The 19,845-nt window shown below is 37.8% G+C and overlaps 2 protein-coding genes across 4 annotated transcripts; both read left to right on the top strand.

The window, feature by feature from the left end:
• The first annotated feature begins 16 nt into the window (after positions 1–16).
• On the top strand, positions 17–5,669 carry LOC111622112. Of its 3 annotated transcripts, XM_023364431.1 has the most exons (7): positions 17–133; positions 2,072–2,193; positions 2,255–2,392; positions 2,893–3,003; positions 3,068–3,157; positions 3,238–3,302; positions 3,374–5,669. In XM_023364431.1, exons 1-7 carry the CDS (start codon positions 67–69, stop codon positions 3,528–3,530), a joined length of 750 nt encoding a protein of 249 aa, XP_023220199.1. In that variant the 5' UTR covers positions 17–66; the 3' UTR covers positions 3,531–5,669. The 3 variants fall into 3 exon arrangements, with proteins under 3 accessions (XP_023220199.1, XP_023220200.1, XP_023220202.1); XM_023364432.1 differs by lacking the exon at positions 2,072–2,193 and having other exon boundaries at positions 35–133; XM_023364434.1 differs by lacking the exons at positions 2,072–2,193; positions 2,255–2,392 and having other exon boundaries at positions 57–133.
• LOC111622119 (centromere protein V-like) lies at positions 3,871–8,114 on the top strand. The gene is made up of 3 exons (XM_023364444.1): positions 3,871–3,974; positions 7,740–7,924; positions 7,996–8,114. Exons 1-3 carry the CDS (start codon positions 3,871–3,873, stop codon positions 8,112–8,114), a joined length of 408 nt encoding a protein of 135 aa, XP_023220212.1.
• Positions 8,115–19,845: the final 11,731 nt, after the last annotated feature.

The following is a 19,845-nucleotide window of genomic DNA, read 5'->3' on the forward strand; positions in this document are numbered from 1 at the left end:
ATTTAAATACATTAACAATTGGCAACAATACCGTTTCGGACATTGTCGAAGACACCAGACATTCGAATGAAATTTCTTTTCCGTTTCGCCGTTTTTCTTCTCTTAAGCATTTCGAAGGGGAACGAAGATGCCGGTAAAGATGCCTTTTCTATAAAACGTAGCCTTTAGATGTTATTTAGCCATAAAAACATCCTACAAACTGACAAAACCAGTTTCTGGAGGCGGGAAAAGATCGACAAACGATATCCGCTACAAAGAAGACAATTGCGTTTCCTTCTTTTTTTTTCGGGACAGAAAGAAATCAAACTTTTCACCAGGTTATTCACCCTTTCCGGTTACTTTAACACTCCCTCTTACTTTTCTAAAGCGTTTTTACCAATAATCGAAGATCCGTTGGTCCCCGACGATATCGATTTTAAATGCCCATCGTCAAAGTTCACCAACAAACCGACAGGCTTAATGATTAACTTTGGCAAAGGAAACTGACGAAGGGATCGCGATACTATTTCCGTAATCACTCGAATTACGAAATAGAATACGTAGTAAATACGAATTCGGAAGCGTAGCGCCAGTGTGAAGTCTATTTAACGTCGATAAGCCGGTGTCGTTTGTCGACGTCGCATTAGATAGCCTATAGCCTCCGTTTACTTTTTCGTTAACTGATTTTGTCGACGCGAAAACAATTGAAAAACGTAACGGCAATAACGAAAATCGTATACCGTCCTCTCATGGTCAGGGCCGTCGAGAGCTGGCGTGGAGCCCGGGTACAGCGCTATTTAATTTTGAACAAACGAAATATTTAGAATGGTGCTTTATTACTAAATAACTAGTTTTAAAGATTTGATTTTAATTTTTTTAGTAAAGATAACATTAACTTAGAAATGTCTCCAGTTCCTCTCCATCCCGTTCATAGTCTCCAGTTAAGGATTTTAAATCGAAATGCAAAATGCGGAGGGTTTAATAGAGAGTGACGTTAATTGTCCCTCGGTCAATCCGATTCCAACAAACGGGAAATCAATTGCGGGACCTAATCGCAGGGCCCGCCATCGATTTCTTGCTTTAAATACGTAAGCAACGTTTAAATTATTAACTTTAACACGAAATTTTTGCTAATAATGAATATAGATAAGAGATCATTTTTTAAGGTTGAAAGACGAAATTTAGTTTAGAGCCAAGGGCTTACGCAGAGAGGGTAAACGGGGCGCTGCCTCCCCCGAAATCAAATAAAAAAAACTCCATCCAAAAATTCCCCATTTCCAAAAGTCAGGTAAAATATTATAATCGTAAAAGGAATTGAGATACGTAACTTACACCCTCGACCACGACTGTATTCTAAAATCTACCCGTGGAAAAAACCCAAAAATTAATTAAAAATGTATTGATATAATTATTTGTCTCCAAGCTTTGCCCGTGGAAAATCTTCTGCCTACGCTCCCGTTTGGCGGTTTGAGAGTCCAGACGACAAATTACGAATCGCCTCTCCGCTGGGAATGCTTTATAGAAATTCTCATATATTCTTTTGTACGGGGCCGACGAATAACCGTAAGGCTGCGTTTATGCCGACGAGAGAGGGAAAAACCAAACGAACTAAGGTCACTTTGCTTGTTTTCCTTCTAGTTGCCTTCGTGCAAGAGAGGGAGGGAAAAGTTCCATGAATTTTGCAACGAAATAAAGTTACGGAAAAATATGAAAAATAAACGAAACTATATTAACGTCTTTTTATTTACGGCTTTCCCGTGTTTATCGCGGCTTTTCGGGCCATTTTCTTCATATTGTACAGATGACCGGCGTTGTTCATATTGTACAGATGACCGGCCATTTTCTTCATATTGTACAGATGCAACGCGTTGATGTTGTTGCGCGGAATAGGAGAGGAGAGAAAAATACGGAAAGTGCAACCAGAGAAACTCGCGCATTCGTTCCCCTCTTCCGCATAAAAGGCGATACAAGTACGAATTCGGATTCCAAAGGTTCTCTTCTCGCGTCTCGTAATCGCAGCCTAACGCGCGTGACGAAATTCGCTTAGTGACTTGTATGAAAATCGTTTCGAAATGCACCTTTTGTGTTTAAGCATCGGCGATGTACACCTTAGACGGCACGAAGAAAGAAGAAATGAACGTGATCGGGCATTGTGATCGAACGGACGATTCGACTAACCGGGAGGAAGAGCGCTTTCTCCTGCCGATGACGAAAGTATAACGTTTGAAACCGTCCAACTAACCAATTAGAATCTTATACGAAAGTTTATTTTCAGAACTGTCGAAATCAGCATCGGAGAATGGCCGCGGACCAGAGGCGAATTCGAGGATTTCCACCCCCGTCACGCTTCATAAATTTCTACAATTGCGTGTTATTGCTTGCCTCCTCGTTATTCGTCTATTCTCTTTTGAAAGTAAGAATGACCGAGCAGAAAATAGACCGTTGGCATTTCCACTAATCCGATTAATTAAAGAGATCCCGGTTTCGTTAAGGGCCTCGCCGCCACTTGGATTTTACTTCTCGTTAGATTCACTCAATCACTAAACCAATCACTTTTTTATTTAGTGATTGAGTGAATTCGTCGTCTCGTGTAGGTTTGTTTCCGGCGCGAAACCAATGCGAGAGACGACACTCGAAATAAAATACATTTATAAAGATTTACCCGTTAAAACTTGCTTTTATCATTAGGTTTCTGTCTTTACCGAGGGAGAGTGACGTCAAAGATTCTCGATGTTTCAACAATTACGTAATCAATAGAAGTATCGATCGATGTTAAAATACACTCGCGTAAATTCGTTATTGAGAGACCAATCCGTTAGAGACGGGAGCGTCGATACCATCTCTTTCTTCCCTTCTTTCTCCCGATACAGAAAGATTGACGGAGGGAGGAATTTCTAATTAATTTTTTTACAGTGGCAGGGAGCGGCGCGTGATCCAGAGTCGTCTCTTTCTCCAATTTATCGACGGGATCCGACGGTCAGAGGAAACGGCAGAGAAAAAGAGCGGGTCGGAGAGGAGACCGGAGTGAGTCCTTCGCAGATTTTAGTTGGGTCTTTCCGCGGAATCTTATTAATCGTTTGTCATTTAGGAAAAGACGGAGGCGAGAAGAAAGAGCCAGAAGGACGGTGTCTCCCTTCTGGAAGGCGCAGTTTTCGAGACGGGATGTCTCTTGGCCCAGGTAAACCGATTCTCCGAAGGAATCTAATCCCTTTTTTCTTCGATTTTCACAATTACGGTACTGGTAATTCCAAAATACAGCTGAAGAGGGAGTGGAACTATCGCGCGGATCTGTGGAAATCGCCCCATTTATCGGAATTTTTCGGGTAAGAGCCGATCGAACTTCTCCTCTCGGGACACGCGTCTTTAACCAAAGAAAGACTGCATTCTTCCTCAGCCAGAACCTCTCCGAACAATGGAAGGACGACCGGAAGTTCGCGGAAGTGTTTCGCGAAAGATTGGCCCGATTGTCCGAGAAGGTGGAAAGTTTGGAAAATAGAGTGGTGAAATTTAATGGTTCGAAAGGCGCCGTCGACGAAACACCTAGGATTTAGTTATTTTCGATTCGATTTATATAAAAAATTAAGTTTCATTTTAATAAATTTCTGTTAAACAGTGCGCAAAAGACTAGCTATTCGGTAAAAAGCGTAATAATGACGCTCTAGCGTTTACTGTCATTTTCCGAGAGATCCGTCGATGTCCGGACGACGTTTAGAGAAATTCATTGGAATTTATGAAAATCGACATTCCGGGCGACGGAAATTTCAACGTCGCTCGAGCCGATGACGAAACAAAGAAGGAGAGTACAGTGGTCGAGTGGGGGCGCAATTTATTACGTAACGTCCGGCGGATTCGTTCTGGAGTAAAATCACGTGACTGCAAGGAGCGCGAGCGATGGAGGAGAGACAGGAACGTCGCGCTCGTTTTGGAGGATGTCACTGCGGAAGCGTTCGATTCGAAGTGTGGACGCCCGATCCGGTCAAGGTCGTGATTTGCGAGTAAGTATCCTCGTCGCCCTCGAAATTCGAGCTAAACGAACAGAAACGAAAAATATTCGGGGAGTGAGGGAAGTCCTTGGCGTTTGGCGCCAAGAGAGAAGGTTGGAGACGAGTTAGCGGCGATGGTGTGTTCGTTAATCGAGAAGGAAAGCAATTTATCGCCAAAATTACCTTCGGTTGTCCGAAAGATGACGTTCGTAGACCGAAGAAGATCCGAACTGGAGACAAATCGACGCCGCGCGTGGTCGGACTCGTAGATAAGTCCGTTTCTTTCCATTTCGGCTTTTACCAAGTGGAAGCCGTCCGCCAGGCCGAGATTTTGCCCGACGATGGCGGTAATTCCTTCGGGCGATTTCCGCTTTGGTTATTCCGAAACAAGACGAAAACCGAGGAATTGTGCCTTTCTGATATTTTCTCTTCCGGCGAGTAACTATTTAATGCGCGCTTTCCTACCTTTCGACCACGACGCTAACAGGCAACTCGAGTACAGTGCCTAAGTTTAACCAAAATCAGAAAAGAAAGTGTATTAAAAGTTAAAATTCGTATTTTCTAGCGAAAGAACGGACCATGAATATGTACCGAAGCTATTTCGAGCTTAAAAATTACGTGATTGTATTGTAGGAAAACAACGAGAGTCTTGCCAATCTTAAATTATAGACGAGGCTTCGGCTACTTACAGTTTGACTATGGCCAAAACTAAGCAGCCTTTCGACATTTGTTATAACGTAGTAACTAGCCCCATAGTTCAATCGCCGTTAGCTAACATAATTAAAATATAAAATTTTAAAAAACAGGCAAATTTATAACAAAAAGTTAACCAAGTTATTAAATAAAAAATACATAGAATAAATTTATATTTGATTACCTTTTGTGCGAAACAACACTAAAAATTTCTGTATTATGCCGCAGAAAAGAAGAGTTGCAATTAATTAAAACAAAAATGAAATTAAGGTTAAAAAGAATGTTTAGAATTAATGCAAAATTAAATATATAAAAATTATTAATTAAATTTTCAATCGGCTATTAATAAGCCCGAAAACCGAACTTATGACACGGAAGTGACTGTTCTTACGATTAAATCAGTGGTTCCCAATTAGTGGTACGCGTACCCCTGGGGGTACGCGAAATTGCGTGAAGGGGTACGCGCGGCAATCTAAACTCGGTCGATTTAAAATTTAAATGCACGAGATGAAGCAACCAAAAGAATAATGGGTGGACCATCAAAAATTCGGCAATTTACAACACGATGTCGAATGCACAAATTCGTTTATTTATAACTAAAAATATTCTCGAAATTTCATCAAAAAAATGCATTTGCGACAATACCTAAATGAAATTCTTACGCAAGAAACAAAAATTGTACAATTGACACAATTTGTGTTAATTGTACAATTATCATTATCATCTTGTCAGCGAAGCGGCAATAAAATAATTACTACCGTTTTGCGCAACATACCTCTGCCAGAGCGGATTTTCGGCCGAGACAAACACGAAAACTAAACATCGTCATCGACTTCGACTCGAAGACGACTCGAGACTGAAGCTGACCAAAAAGTAACCATATTTTACAAAGTCGTGCAAAGAAAATCGTGCACATTTGTCGCATTAAAATTAAATAACCTTATGTTATTTTCATTATTATTAAAATTGTATTTTAAAGGTAATAAATGTAAAAAAAACTTATTCTATTTATTACTAGCTGTCTACCCACGGCTTCGCCCGCATTATATCGAATTTTCTCGTTGGAATAAGATATTTTCTCGCAGTAAAATGTAGCCTATGTCCATCTCCAACGTGTAATCTATCTGTGCCAAATTTTATTAAAACCTGTTTAGCAATTTAGACGTGAAAAGGTAACAGACAGACAGAATTACCTTCGAATTTATAATATTAGTATGGATTAATATGGATTTCTGCTATAAGGGGTACGCGAGTTTTACCTCTTTATTGAAGTGGTACGTAGGAAAAACTAATTGGGAACCACTGGATTAAATTTTATCGACTTCGGTGTGCATTTCGGTCGTATACATCAATTCCTCTTCATTACATCTAATATTGTGCCCAACTGAAGAGGAATTAATGCGTACGACCGAAATGCACACCGGAGTCGATAAAAGTTAATTGATAAAACAGTCACTTCCGTGTCGTAAGTTCGGTTTTCGGGCTTAATAGCCGATTGAAAATTTAACGCAGTTATCCAAACAAGAGGCATTTTATACTACAAAAACGATCAAAAATATTTATTAAAACCAAATTAATACTAAACAAATTAAATCTAAAATTAATTAAAATTAAAAATAATAATTAAAACTCTGGCCTTTACATCAAAACCCAAACTAAAACTAAAATTAAAAATAAAATCAAATCGATCGAAAATTAAAAGGATGTTTTTAAAAACTGTTTTGAAATTTACGTTGTTTGTGTGCAGCGGTGTGGAATTCAATTATCTAGTGTTAAAAGAATTAGAACACGACGTACGGTAATTAAAATAAAGCGCGATAACGATTTAAACCGGCATTCCGCTTTTCGTCGTTACGCGCATAATTAATTAGACCATACGATATAATAACCCGAATGCCGGTTTAAATCGTTATTATATCGTATAGTCTAATTAATTAAGGGTATAACGTGTTATAAAATTGATTGCTGATGGATTTCTCCAACTAGCCGACGTAATAAATAAATGGAGTTTTTATAAATTAATTTTTAAAAATATAATGCGATTGTATGTAAAAATTTAATCTTTGCGGCAAAATTTTAACAATATTACGATCTTAGAGAGCGGTACGCGATAAGAAAAAACAGATCAATTGTAGGCGCGAAATATGGCAATTAAAAATTTACTAAACACTTAGGAATGAACGGATGAAGCATTCGGGAAAAAGATTTCTCCGCGGCTTATTTAACTATCGGTTAAGCGTTTTCCACTTTCTGGACAACACCGAGAAATTTACATTGACGCAACGATTCTACGCCAAGACCTAGGCAAATATCCGTACGATATCACCCATAAACCCAGGCGCAAAATCTTGATTTTTAGACCAATTTTCGTAACTCCGAGTCCGAATTTTTTACCTAACCGATTCGAGTTAAACCAGTTCCGCTGTATTGCATTTTCCTACTAGACATATTACTAGTAGGAAAAAGTATTATATAAAACGTTAATTATCTATGGAAAAACAGTATAAAAATTAATAGTTTCTTACAGTTGGTGATGGATTTACAAGAACTTTCTTGTGCCAAAGAGCGGAAGATGTGGAATTTCTCTCATATTTTGAGACAAAATTCTTTTATGTTTTATAGTGAAATTTATGAAGTAATTTATTTTTATTATTGAAATTGTAAACAGCATGGAATCGTACAAAACTGTCAAATACAACAAAATATTAATAAAACCACGGAAACCTTTAGCAGCCAGGAAGTAAACAGTTTGCTTAATTAATGCGAATTTTGAATGACCGTCTTCGGGCAACCGAAAATAGAATATAACAAAATAGGGCGAATCAAATGACCACACGAAGAAAAACGAAAACACGAATATTAACTTAATCCCAGATCCACCCAAATAAAGTACTTAAGCAATGGATGCATAGGCTATAAACTAAGTTTTGTACTTTAGAGTTCAATGTCAATTTCCGGGCATTGAAAATGGGGAAAAGTACCATTAGAACTGATACAAGAATCTTTCGAGAGTGTATTTTTCTTCACACATATAGACTAATTAATATCGGCCATATTCTTATTCTGGTAAACTTCCGTTTTCAGCTGCAGTATCTGCGAAAAAAAGCGGTTGCGACACTTCATAGTGGAAGACAAACATTTCCGTCTGCTTCGAGGAGCCGACAATCTAACGCTCTACACCTTCAACACCGGTCGAGCCAAACACTACTTTTGTAAAACCTGCGGGGTCGAAAGTTTCTACCGGCCCAGATCGAACCCCGAAGGAGTCGGTAAGTACCCGCATTCATCCTTGGGAACTACAGGATTATTCTCACAAATTTCTACTTCATTATAATTCTAGGAGTAGTATATCGCTGTCTGGATTCGGAAACGCGACCTTCCTGCCAAAAACTAACCTTTCACGGCATCGAGTGGGAAAATGAAATGAAAAACTTCGATTCTACTAATTTGTTATCTTAGTTTTCAAAAATAAAAATACCGCGACGTTTTACGTTTCGTGTCGACCGAATTGCGCGCATTTTTCAGATTACCTTCGAACCGTAATGAAACAATGCGCACCAATGAATTACGTGTACTTAATTAAATGTTAATTTTTATTTCAAGTTTGTTCTAAAGTGGATCATTGAAGATGCTACAGAAAATACACAACATCAAACATGAAATGTAAACGCTTTCTCAAAGTGGTTTTCGTCTCAGTTTAACGCCCATAAACTCGATGCATTTTGCCTCGTTTGTAACTTACTATGACGAATATAAAATTCATCCAGATTTAACCGATAATGAGCCTATATTTTTGTTTTTGGCTCTTTCCGTCCTACAGGTACTAAGAGGCCTTATTTTCAGTCAACTCGTTATAGACGCGGACAGGCCCTCAATGGGCAACCGGGTGGCGACGGACTGGCAGCTCCCCCGAAAAATTTCCGGGTTTTTTTTGACTCGTCTGGATTCGTTCGATCGCAGTTTCCCGGAGAAGTAGGCTGTCAAATGCTTTAACCGTTTGGCCATTCGGCCTTCAGTTTATTTATATTAATATTACTAAGCAGGGGCGGATCTACCTAGAGATTAATAGGGCCTAAGCCCTGGGCCCGCAAAAATTGAATTTTTATCATAAATTTTTAATACTTTTTCATTAACATCGAGCACTTATCGTATAGTAAAAAATAGTTAATATTAATAATATAATAATAACGATCATTTATAATATTATTTGTATTAACAAAAAATGGGGCCCCATTGGACTCCGATAAGCCCTAGGCCCCGAAAAACCTAGATCCGCCCGTTACTAAGAAATAATCAGTCAAATACTCTTACTGGTATATTTTTAAGGAGTTGCGCGTGCTTAAGTCTATTGACAAAGTCATAAAATTATTGGGAATTCGTATCAAAACTGAGTTCGATAAGTACTAGGAATTGAGTTTAACGGACAGTTCTCTGCCACACAATTGTGTATATGAACGGGCAGTTGTCTGATGTTAAAGCATATGTATGTACTGTACTGTACACCGCATCGCGTGCAACCGTAACTTTGCATTGAATTCTAATTGTTTATACTGTAAATAACGTTTTGAGCATGGTTACTCTTTTAATGCTTGAAATTTTTATTTTATAAACATTCGTTTCTGAGACGGGTCGAAACCCTGAAAGATCCCGATTTGCGTTAGTGCGCTCGCGATTTGACCCAACACGTAGTCCGTGCACGACGAGATAGCCTTTCTAGTTCTGAGGGTAATTCGGTACAGGGACAATCCAAGCCGAATTTTCGCTTGTTTCGATTTTGGTTTTGAAAACGATACAAGCAAAATACTGGATTATATTACGATCTTTAAAGAACTAGCGAGGCGAACGATAGGTAGAGTAGCGCGTTGAAGGAAAACGGCATTATATTTAAGTCTTTTATAGCATTAGTGAGTTGCTACTACGGCGCAAACTAGTCGATATCTAAGCAAACTGGTTGGAGGCGACGTCGATCGACGTAGGTTCGACCACAAATCGTACGGTCATCGACGGAAAATAGGCGGTCCCTTCGATGATGCTCGGATCAAACACGTCGCGGCTTAACAAAGCGAACATTACTATACTGGAACGAGAACACTTCTGGCTATACGCATTCATATTTTATTAAAGAACTAAAGATATATGCATCATCCCGACAAAATATGAGTGTTATCGTGTTCTGCTATTTTTACCACAAGTTCCGTACATTCGGTTCCGAGATATCGATTTTTATCGGTATTTTTCATTGGGCTGCAATTTGAAAAGATTGAAGACCCGTAAATTCCCACTGTCGTCCGTCTTTCCTTAATCTCGAGAACGGTGTTAGATAGATGAAAGTCGCGACCAGATATGGAAAGCTTGGAGGAATAGGCCCCCATTAACTATATACAAACTTCCGGTATGGACCGGAGGTCACGTGAATTTAATTTTTCCTAATGGAGTTACATAGATGGCGGGCGTAACTCTGTTTTTACCGGGAAAAGTATAATGACAAGGGCAAGAAACTATTAATTTGAGAGCCGAAAAGTTACGCATTTCGCGAGCGTAACTTTTCGGCTCGTCATTATGATGTCATTTAAATTCTATCAATCTATAGTAATTTAACGTTCGAACTCTGAAACGTTCGAAATTAGAATCGTTGGAAGTACAAGATACCACTGCGTATTTGTCGAATTAAATAAAAATTGGTTAGATTTTACTTTTCTTATTTTAGTTTCATTAAATTATCGACCATATATTTACTGAGCTATTTGGTAGCGAAATCTATTAGTGATAAAACAACTATTACAAATAATGAAAAACTAGAGGATTTGCATATGACTCGCTTCTTCATATTCTTCAAAAATATGCTTATTATTCGATATTACCACCAAATTATATCGAAAATCCTGCGGTTATTTTCCTGTTAGATACGATGTGACGTTGATCATGCGCAATTCTGCATACTATTGATTATTGGATTTGGTTCGTATATACGACTATATGAATTACGATAAAATATCTACGAAATACAGAATATTCTTACAGAGATTGTACCCTCGTTTTAATATTGACAACTGCGAACTTTCCGACAGTACGGCAACAACCAAATGGAGTCGATTGCGGTGTATATGTAATCGCTTTTGCTATCTCCTTAGCGTTTGGTATCAAACCGGATATAGTTAGGTATGATCGTAGACAAATGAGTTCACTTGTTGGAAATATTTATTGCGTCTAAACTAGAGCACTTTCCACAGATACCATTTAAAAAATGCTATTGGAAAAATTAAGCCCTTGGCACTTCTTCCGAATAATAATTTGAAATATAAAGTATTATTTTAGAATTTATCTTTCCATTTATTTCTCTAGTATGGAGAATCCATACGCGACGTCTTTCATCTTACGGCCTTCCACGGATTGTACACGCATTGTAGATGAGTGAACTGGTGTAACTGTTTATATACCGCACAAAATGAAAAAAATACCAGGTAAAAGCTCCAAAAACATATTTCTAAATCTTAAAGGTACAGAAACAGCAGTCAAGCATTCGTTTTCCATAAAATGTAATACCTTTATTCCACGCTTACGTATTACATTCATAATTGTTTTGCTATGGAAAGTTGTGATACAGAGACGTTAAGTAATCTTCGCAACGTTAATTAAAAGTTGTTTCGAACACCATATACCGTAGATACACGAACACTAGGCAATCTTCATTTTAAAATTTATTTCATTTTTACTTGAATAAATTTTAGTTAATTAAAAGCTGTAAAATGTAATTCGTGACATCAAGATTTATTTCATTACTAGAAATTCTCCCGTCAAGTATGACAGCTTTCTGTGAGAAAGTAGAGATTGAATAATCGAGAAGAGGACATATTTCAAGAAATTCAAGAAAAGTAACTAATATTTCTACAAATTCAATAGCTTATACTGTCCGTTAGAACATAATTAAAGCGCGACAATGCATTTTAAATAACAGGCTCGACGGCTGGATTGTCGAGCGGTCAAAGTGGCAGCCTACCGCTCCGGGGGACCCGGGATCGAATCCGGACGGGTCGAAAAATCCCCAGAAAATTTTCGGGGGTGATCCGTTCGGATATGTCGGACCCCGTCCCTCACCACCCGGTCGCCCCAGTGTGGGCCTGGCCAAACCCGTAATGGGCTGGCTAAAAAATGCCCTCCTAGTGCCTACAGAGCGGAAAGAGTTAAAAAAAAATAATAATAACAGGCTCATTAGATCGTTACTTCCGATTGATAATAGAACGCGTGGTCACCGTGGAAAGAGTTTTTAAAAAATATTTGCTATAGAAGTGACAGGATGAGGATATATATTTTTTTTAATTTTAACTTTAATGAAGTAAGTTTAAAATACGCCATTTGCCAAAATATTTAAAAATGCAACTTAGGGAAATTCCGTCATCAAGCTTGGACTAAATGAGGTCACTGCAACGACCGATCTACGCGTACTCGACGGCAGTTTCTGTACCCGTAAGCTTTACACGTATGTTTTTGGGAGATTCTACTAAATGATAAATGTTCGTCAGATAATATTTAAACAGAAGATAAAAGCAGAGGAATACAAAGTTTAATCTTCGTTTACGATTATCAATTACTAAGATAATCGGTTAATGTATTTTAATACGTGAGTAAATGAGCACGCGCGTGTGCGATAATTTCGGTTTTAAATTTGGTTAAGCGATTATTTTAAAAAAATGCAAGCTAGTTTGTAGATTGTGTTCCATTTGCCGAGACGTTCGCGTGGACTCCGCAGCAAACGGAATTTAACTTGGGAAAATAGATTTAAGCCAGAAACGATTAATCGATCGACGAAGGAAGTTCGTAATCATAAATTGAATTAAAATTTACTATTTCGAAACGAATTTTAACGTAGGAAGTTCTTGGCCACAATGGCGGATGCGCGATTTAACAAAAAGCAATTTCTACGCCAATGATATTCGATCAATTTGGATGAAATACGTATCTAATTTCTGATCGAAAGTTATTTAATTTGAATCGATATTGCGAAAGTAGAAATAACCTCGCGACTCGCGGATAAACATTTTTCTTATCGAATGAGATTATCCTAAAAATTCCTTTATCTAAATATTTAACCGGGACAATAATCGTGTCGTAAGTCAATAGATAAGCGCGTGATGAATAATCTAAGTCCTTTTTCCGCTCAAAATATTAGAAATAAAGAACGACTGTTCTTGAAGACCAAAATAAAAAAGAAATTATTCTGACGTTTCGCTTCGTATAAATTTTTATTCTGCCACATTTTTCTACTTGACATTTACATTCGCATCTGTTTAATGTATATCTGCGTGTCTAATAATACAGTATATATATATTACGGGTAATTCCTCGTATAACACGGTTGTTACGTTCCGAAAAAGTGCCGTGTTATACGAAACAAAGGACTGATGCAAAACATGGGTTACGTTCCAGAAGTTAGTAACGAAAAATAATAATATACTTTTGTTAAGGGAAATATGTCTATTAAAACAATCGATAATTTAACTCCAATCAATAATAATTAACAATCACAATTAAAAGTGCCGTATCGCGCAGTAATATTAGTTTTAGTTAAACTAGGGTGTTTTCCTTTTACAAAGTATAGTGGTCGTCTCAGCTTTTTTGTCGACCTCGATCAAAAGTATCGGCAACATTCTCATATTTGTTTTTTATTTTTCTCATAAAAATGTTTAATGGATGACGAAATAAAAATATGCTATTAATCGAAAATTGTTCTAGCCAGTCGCGTTTGTTCGGTCGAATACCGAGCGACTTTTTTCCAGAATTTGTGTTCGAATACCGCGATACCTCCGTATTTCGTTCATTTTACGAATGGTTGCTTACCTACAGTTTTTTTATAAAAAGTTTAATAGCACTTATCTAAAAATGTTTAAAGAAACTTTACTAAATACAAAGATTAATCTATAAAAACAAAACACGATGGGTCTTAAACACAAAGGCTAAAATCTGAAAGCAGCGACAACAACACCCAGTTGATAGGAAAGCTAGGACAAGGAAGAAAAAACTTTACTATCAGTTTTCATTAGAGTAAACCTGACTAAATGCATACACTCATTTCAACGCGTATAAAAAGAATCGAATAACGGAGTTTACACTTAAAAACTGAAAAAATTTGTAACGAGATTTTCCCAAACCGTGTTTCCCAAATGTATATTTAATAATAATAATATATATATAATAATAATAATAATTGATACGTGATTTAAAATTCTAAATAGTAAGACGTTGCTACGCGATGCGTTTAAAAATATATCTAAACACACTTTCCACTTATCGAGCTTCAGATAATTATAAAAAAAATAATTGATTATATCTGTTGTATTCGAAACGAACATTACAGAGTGCGTAATTACACATCGTTTTTCGGTACAACGCGGTTCTGAGGAAGATTACTATTAGGCGCTTCACGGAGAATACCTTTTTCTTGTTCCTTTACTTAATTCGACAATTAATTAGTCATTGGATAATTAGGCATCTTTATTATTACTCGCTTTGGAAAAATGATGCCTAAAGAGAAACCTTAGAATAAATTTTTTATCATTCAACAAAGGACGGAGAAGGATAAAATCCGAACACAATCGACATTCCGTCTCGAGTGTTTCCAGGCATTCGGTTGTCAACTGCAACCTTAACCTTTTTGTTACTACAGCGTACCTAATCAGCACGAAAGAGTACATAGATGACGAGAGTTTGAAACGCTTCCAAGTAGTAGAAGTCGCACCTCGATAAATCTGTGACTCATCGTCCCGAGAGTAGAACGATCAAAAGTGCAGGCTGGAGATGCCGCAGTTTATAAGGCACCGTACCTTTAAAATACCCCGTAAATCAGTGCAAGTTGGTTAATAAAGAAAGAAGAAACATTAAGTCAAAATTCTTGTCTAATTATCATATATTTTGCCATTATCACAAAGTACTATCGTATCGCATCTATCGAGATATTATCGTACATCGGGCAACATAAGCGCTTCCAAAGAAGACTATAGTAATAATAGGTTGGAAGGACGACGTGGTAAATTTAAAATTACATTAGCCGAAATTAGTGACGTTCGACCCGTATTAGTTTTATCGGCTGTTTTAGACACGATTGGATCCGGAAAAAAATATTTAATAACATAAGCGACACTAACTTATTTTTCACGCACAAATTAAATTATATACGTTTAACCACTGAAAATACTCGTGTAAGTTTGCACACGCAGCGGCGTTGGTAACGAAAGTGAGGGGAAATGCCGTATAACCGAATTCTCTGAACAAAGTATTATCTTCTACCAGACCAGCTAGGGAATCTGCTACGTGTTCTTTCTCGGTTTTAATCGCATTTCCGATTACGACTGGGAAAGGGTTTGAACAATGCCAGATTCCTAAATATAAACTTTTATCTAATTTGAGCCGTTTCGTATTTTCGGGTGATGGCTACGCACAATTCTATCGACTCTTAGATGCATTCGTTTTTTCTAAATAGTATATATTTTTACGTCGAATCGACGTCTTCGTTGTGAGAAAGTTGTAAGACTATGGTCGAAGTAACGCAATAGCGCGGAAATAGCGAAGCTTTTGAGTCCTGGCGCCATATTATAAGCATACTGTACTTATCAAAGATGTTTACGCGTGCCAAAGTTTTATATTTCGAATAACGACATTTAAAGAAAATAAACGAATATGCTTTAATTACAATAAATGTAAAAATGCTGATTGAAAAAGACAGACGATAAATCGAAATCGTGCGATCAGTTACGTGCCACTTGGAACGTTTGCCACCTCTGTAATATCAGGGCGAGACTAAAAAAAAAAAAAAAAAAAAAAAAAACAAAGCACATTTTACATATAAACGTAGTTTATTAATTTTTATAATATAGATATAAACGTGTTGTTTTGTATCCAAACAAAAGCATCTGAAATGTAAAAATATTGTGACAAATTGGATGACAGTCAAACTTTTTTTTGGGAGTTTTTCTGTGGTAAAGATAAGCTGGGCGTTCGAAGCGGTATCCTAAGATTTTTATTGTCGTTTCTTATATTTCACTTTTTTTTCATAATAATTCATCATCACGTCTCGATGTAATAATACGCTTTCAATAGGTTGTTAGTAAAATCGTTATAAAAAGCTTCAATTGACATAATTTTAAGCTTTTGTCATTCTGAATAACATTTGGAATGAAAATCGTTCGTTTCATTCAATTTTATCCTCGCCAGCATAAAATTAAGCCATAAAAGCGAAATAGCTGTATGAGAAACCCCCGTGAACTTTAACCTATCGAAAAAGAAGTTTGGCCAGCACCTCACTGATAACGAGAGAGGTTTCTACACCCTGTAGTTTTTTTTCTCTAGGAGCGTCTGCAGTACCGAATAAAGAAAAGAAGAAAATATAGCTTTTTGCACTTTTCGATCGCTTATATTTCGGCAACCTCTTTACAGAAAAACCTGAAACTTTGCGCACTACTTAAGAAAATAAGCGTTTTTCGAGCGAGATATTGACAACTACTTTAAACATTTCGAAAATCGGCAACTCCGATTCCAGTCAGTGACTTTTTCACTCGGCGCGGAGACTCGATTGTTTTTGTTTAATTCTTTCCAAATGGAAATTAAACCCCTAGAAATCTTTTAATGTGGAGCGGGAACAACAAACCAAAATTAAATTTTGTAGCGACATGATTCTCTCTATTTATAAAACCGATTTAAAAAAAAAAATTCGAACAATTACTGTGACATGGTCACAATGGCGGTTTTGCAGTTTTTAGACTAATCATATTTTAATTTTTAAAAAATCTACTTTCAGATTGAATCAAAATATATACTGTATTTAGTTTTTTAAAATTCACGCCAATATTGTATACACCTTAGAGGGTCGAGTGATTTATTATCGGTGTTAGTTTATCATAAGGATCTAGTTATCGCTCGATATACCAAGATAAAAATTTTGAAGGAAAGCGCATGATTTCCGGTCCAGACCGGAAGTTCGTATATAGTTAATCGGACACAGGCCCCTAAAGTTTCCGTATCTGGTTTCGATTTCATCCGTCTCCGTTCTCAAGATTAACGAAGAACGGACAGACGGACGTTATTATTATTATTATTTTAACTCTTTCCGCCCTGTGGGCACTAAGAGGGCCTCTTAAGGCGGGCCCATTATGGGTTCGGCCAGGCCCACAATGGGGCCACCGGGTGGTGAGAAACGGGGCCCGACATATCCGAACGGACCACCCCCCCGAAAATTTCCCGGGGATTGTTTGACCCGTTCGGATTCGATCCCGAGTCCCCAGAGCGGTAGGCAGCCACCTCGACCGCTCGGCCATCCGGCCGCGAGACGGACGTTATTGAGAACGTATAGGCCTACATTTTGAAAATTGTAGCCGCAGATTATAATTTTGAACTGGTATAAAGTTTGTTTACTTTTGAATTCTGTACGATTCTTACTCCCAAAATAGTTTTTGTTTCGAGTCCCGCGAAAGACCCGCAATAAGACGGCCGGATGGCCGAGCGGCGGAGGTCTCGGCCTACCGCTCCGAAGGACCGGAATGGAATCTGGACGGGCTAAAAAATCCTTAGGAGTTTTTCGCGGGGATGGTGTATCCGGATATGTCTAGCCCCATCCCTCAACATCCGGCCGCCCCATTGCGGGCTGGCCGAAAGAGGCCCTCTTAGTGCCCACAGGGCGGAAAGAGTCGATAAAAGACCCTCCAACGATCGCGCGAATCCTCGAACACCGATTTATCGGTGGCGGGTTGACTCCCGACCGACGACCCGGCCACGTGGAGTTTTCCGGATTTTCTTCACTCGTTTAATATCTAAATAGGGATCGATTTCCCAATGAAAGTCCTCCCGAGAATCGATTGGATATTGGCCTATGGCCGCGAGGGATTCCGTTTAAAATCCTATCCAAACTTTGTGATTTATCTGTTTGTCACGAACGGTCGTTCCCATCGAGGGTCGGACCCGTCCGAGTAACAGACCGTACGGTCTTACCACATTCCTGGCATTAATCGACGCATTTTTATTTAGGACCCGTTATTCTATTGCACGGAACGGTGGTAAAAATACATTTCGACGTTTCACCCCTCATCCGAGTGGCCACCCAAAATTTCCCTTTCGTCGACAAAAAACTCGTTAGTTTTTATCCAGAAACGTATCGGTAGATCGATCGACGATAACGAAAACAAATAATTGTACAATCGGAGACGGACGAACTTCGAACCGATTAACAGTCACGAGACGATGAGTAATGTCTCTCCCCGTTGTATTAAGCGAAGGAGGAAGTTTCAGACTCAAAGCGTCTAACGTCATCCGACCGTCAGGATATACTTTATAGAATCGACGTGGAATGAGTGGCGATTATAAATAAAATTGAGTAATTAAAGTGAAAGAAAAAAAGATGGGTTGGACTCCTTACCAGCGGTTTCTGGCGGTGATGATGGTCATCACTGGTTCCATTAACACTCTAGCTACAAAGTAAGATATTCCTCGTACTCCTTACAAACAAATCCGATGTTTTATTTAGAAAATTATCCAAACCTGCCTAGTAATATAAGTATTAACGGTAATTGTGTCCGTTGTAAATAAAATAAGAGACAAAACGTTGGGGTATGACTTATAAACAGTCACCAGACGCGTAATGCTTAAATGCATTTTAGACACCAATTATCGGTTTTATGTATTTTGCTATAGCACCTAACATTATTTGAAAAAGTATTAAAAAATACTTGATATCTGACACTTATAATAAGCTAATACTTAGTTTATTTAACTAATTTGATTTATTGATATAAAGATATAATAATGTTAATGATAATATTTATCTCTATCTTCTAATACTGTTATATGCTGGATGTGTTTTTCTTGTAGTCTAATTATCCAGTTGATAGAAAATATATTGATGATACCGTTATCTTTGCCGGTTGGGAAGTTTTATTTATTTCTGCCAAGAAAATACTGAATATAGTTTGAGTAAAAGAAAAAGGCTTTGCATTTATATTCTTACTTTATTTAAAATGACATTAAATGAAAGTTCTTATATTAAATTTAACTATTTTTAAGGTCTTGTTATTTCTGTTTTTATGGAGCCGGAATTTTACTAATGAATAATTATAAAAATATCGGAAAGACCGGTACCCGGAGTCGAACGGCAGCTAATTCTGTTTCTTAAGAGAACTTAAATATGTCGAAATGTAGTAAGATTACTTTCGTTTGGAAGTAATTTATATTCGAGCTAAAAGAATCCGTAGGGCGGTACCCAAAATGATCTAGCATTTGTTTTATTAATAAAATCTTTATTTAAATTACGACAGCGGAAAGAAAGATATAAAAAGAAAGACGTTGCGAGAGGCTTGTCCTCTGTGAATCCGGTGTTTGGCGTGATCGCCGTCGTGTGTGGCCGCTTCTTCGATACGAACTGCGATGTCGATCGCGCCACGGCGTATATCTTCGTATCTTGTTGGAAGCCCGAATAATTAATGCTTTCGGTTCCGTCGTTGCTTGTGACTATTCTTTAAGGAATTCTCGTCGAAAGTAGTCTTGCGGGCTTAAATTCGAACTATTTGGTGGCCAATTCTGTCCAGATGAAAACCGATTAGGAAATCGGTTTAAGATGATGCGAGTCGAAAGTGTCGTGCGGAAAGTCCGAACTAACGTTCACTCTTGCTTGGTATATCCTGGCTCCGTCTTGCTTAGCATGATGAATGAAATACAATGTAAAGGAATATATATAACTAGCTGCAAAGACCCACTTCGCTGGGTTTTTATTTGTTTGTACATTTGTATGTACTATAGTTTTTTTTATATATAAAAGACTGTTTTTCTAAGTAATGTAGAATCTAGCTGCAAGGACCCGCTTTGCTGGGATTTTATTTGTGGGCAAAAAGTAACGATAGTGAAGATTAAGATAATTACATTATAGCCAATCTTACCCGTTTTCGCAGAATGCAAGAATTAGGTCCCCCATTTCCAGACTAATTAGAGACCTGGTCCCAATTCTATTTCTGAATGTCTCCTGTTCACGTCCAGTCAAACGAACTATTTTCAACGTTTCTGGAACGTTTACAATCGTTCTATAATCGAACCAATAAGCAATAACAAATTCGAATTTAAAACGGTTTGAACATTTTTAAAACCGAAATAGAAAACCACTTTCAGCCCCATATCTCCCGCACCCTTATAGCTATCGAGACGCGACCACCATAGCGCA

The sequence above is a fragment of the Centruroides sculpturatus genome, unplaced genomic scaffold (assembly GCF_000671375.1).
Source record: "Centruroides sculpturatus isolate CEXI.00-Female unplaced genomic scaffold, Cexi_2.0 scaffold308, whole genome shotgun sequence".
NCBI lineage: Eukaryota > Metazoa > Arthropoda > Arachnida > Scorpiones > Buthidae > Centruroides > Centruroides sculpturatus.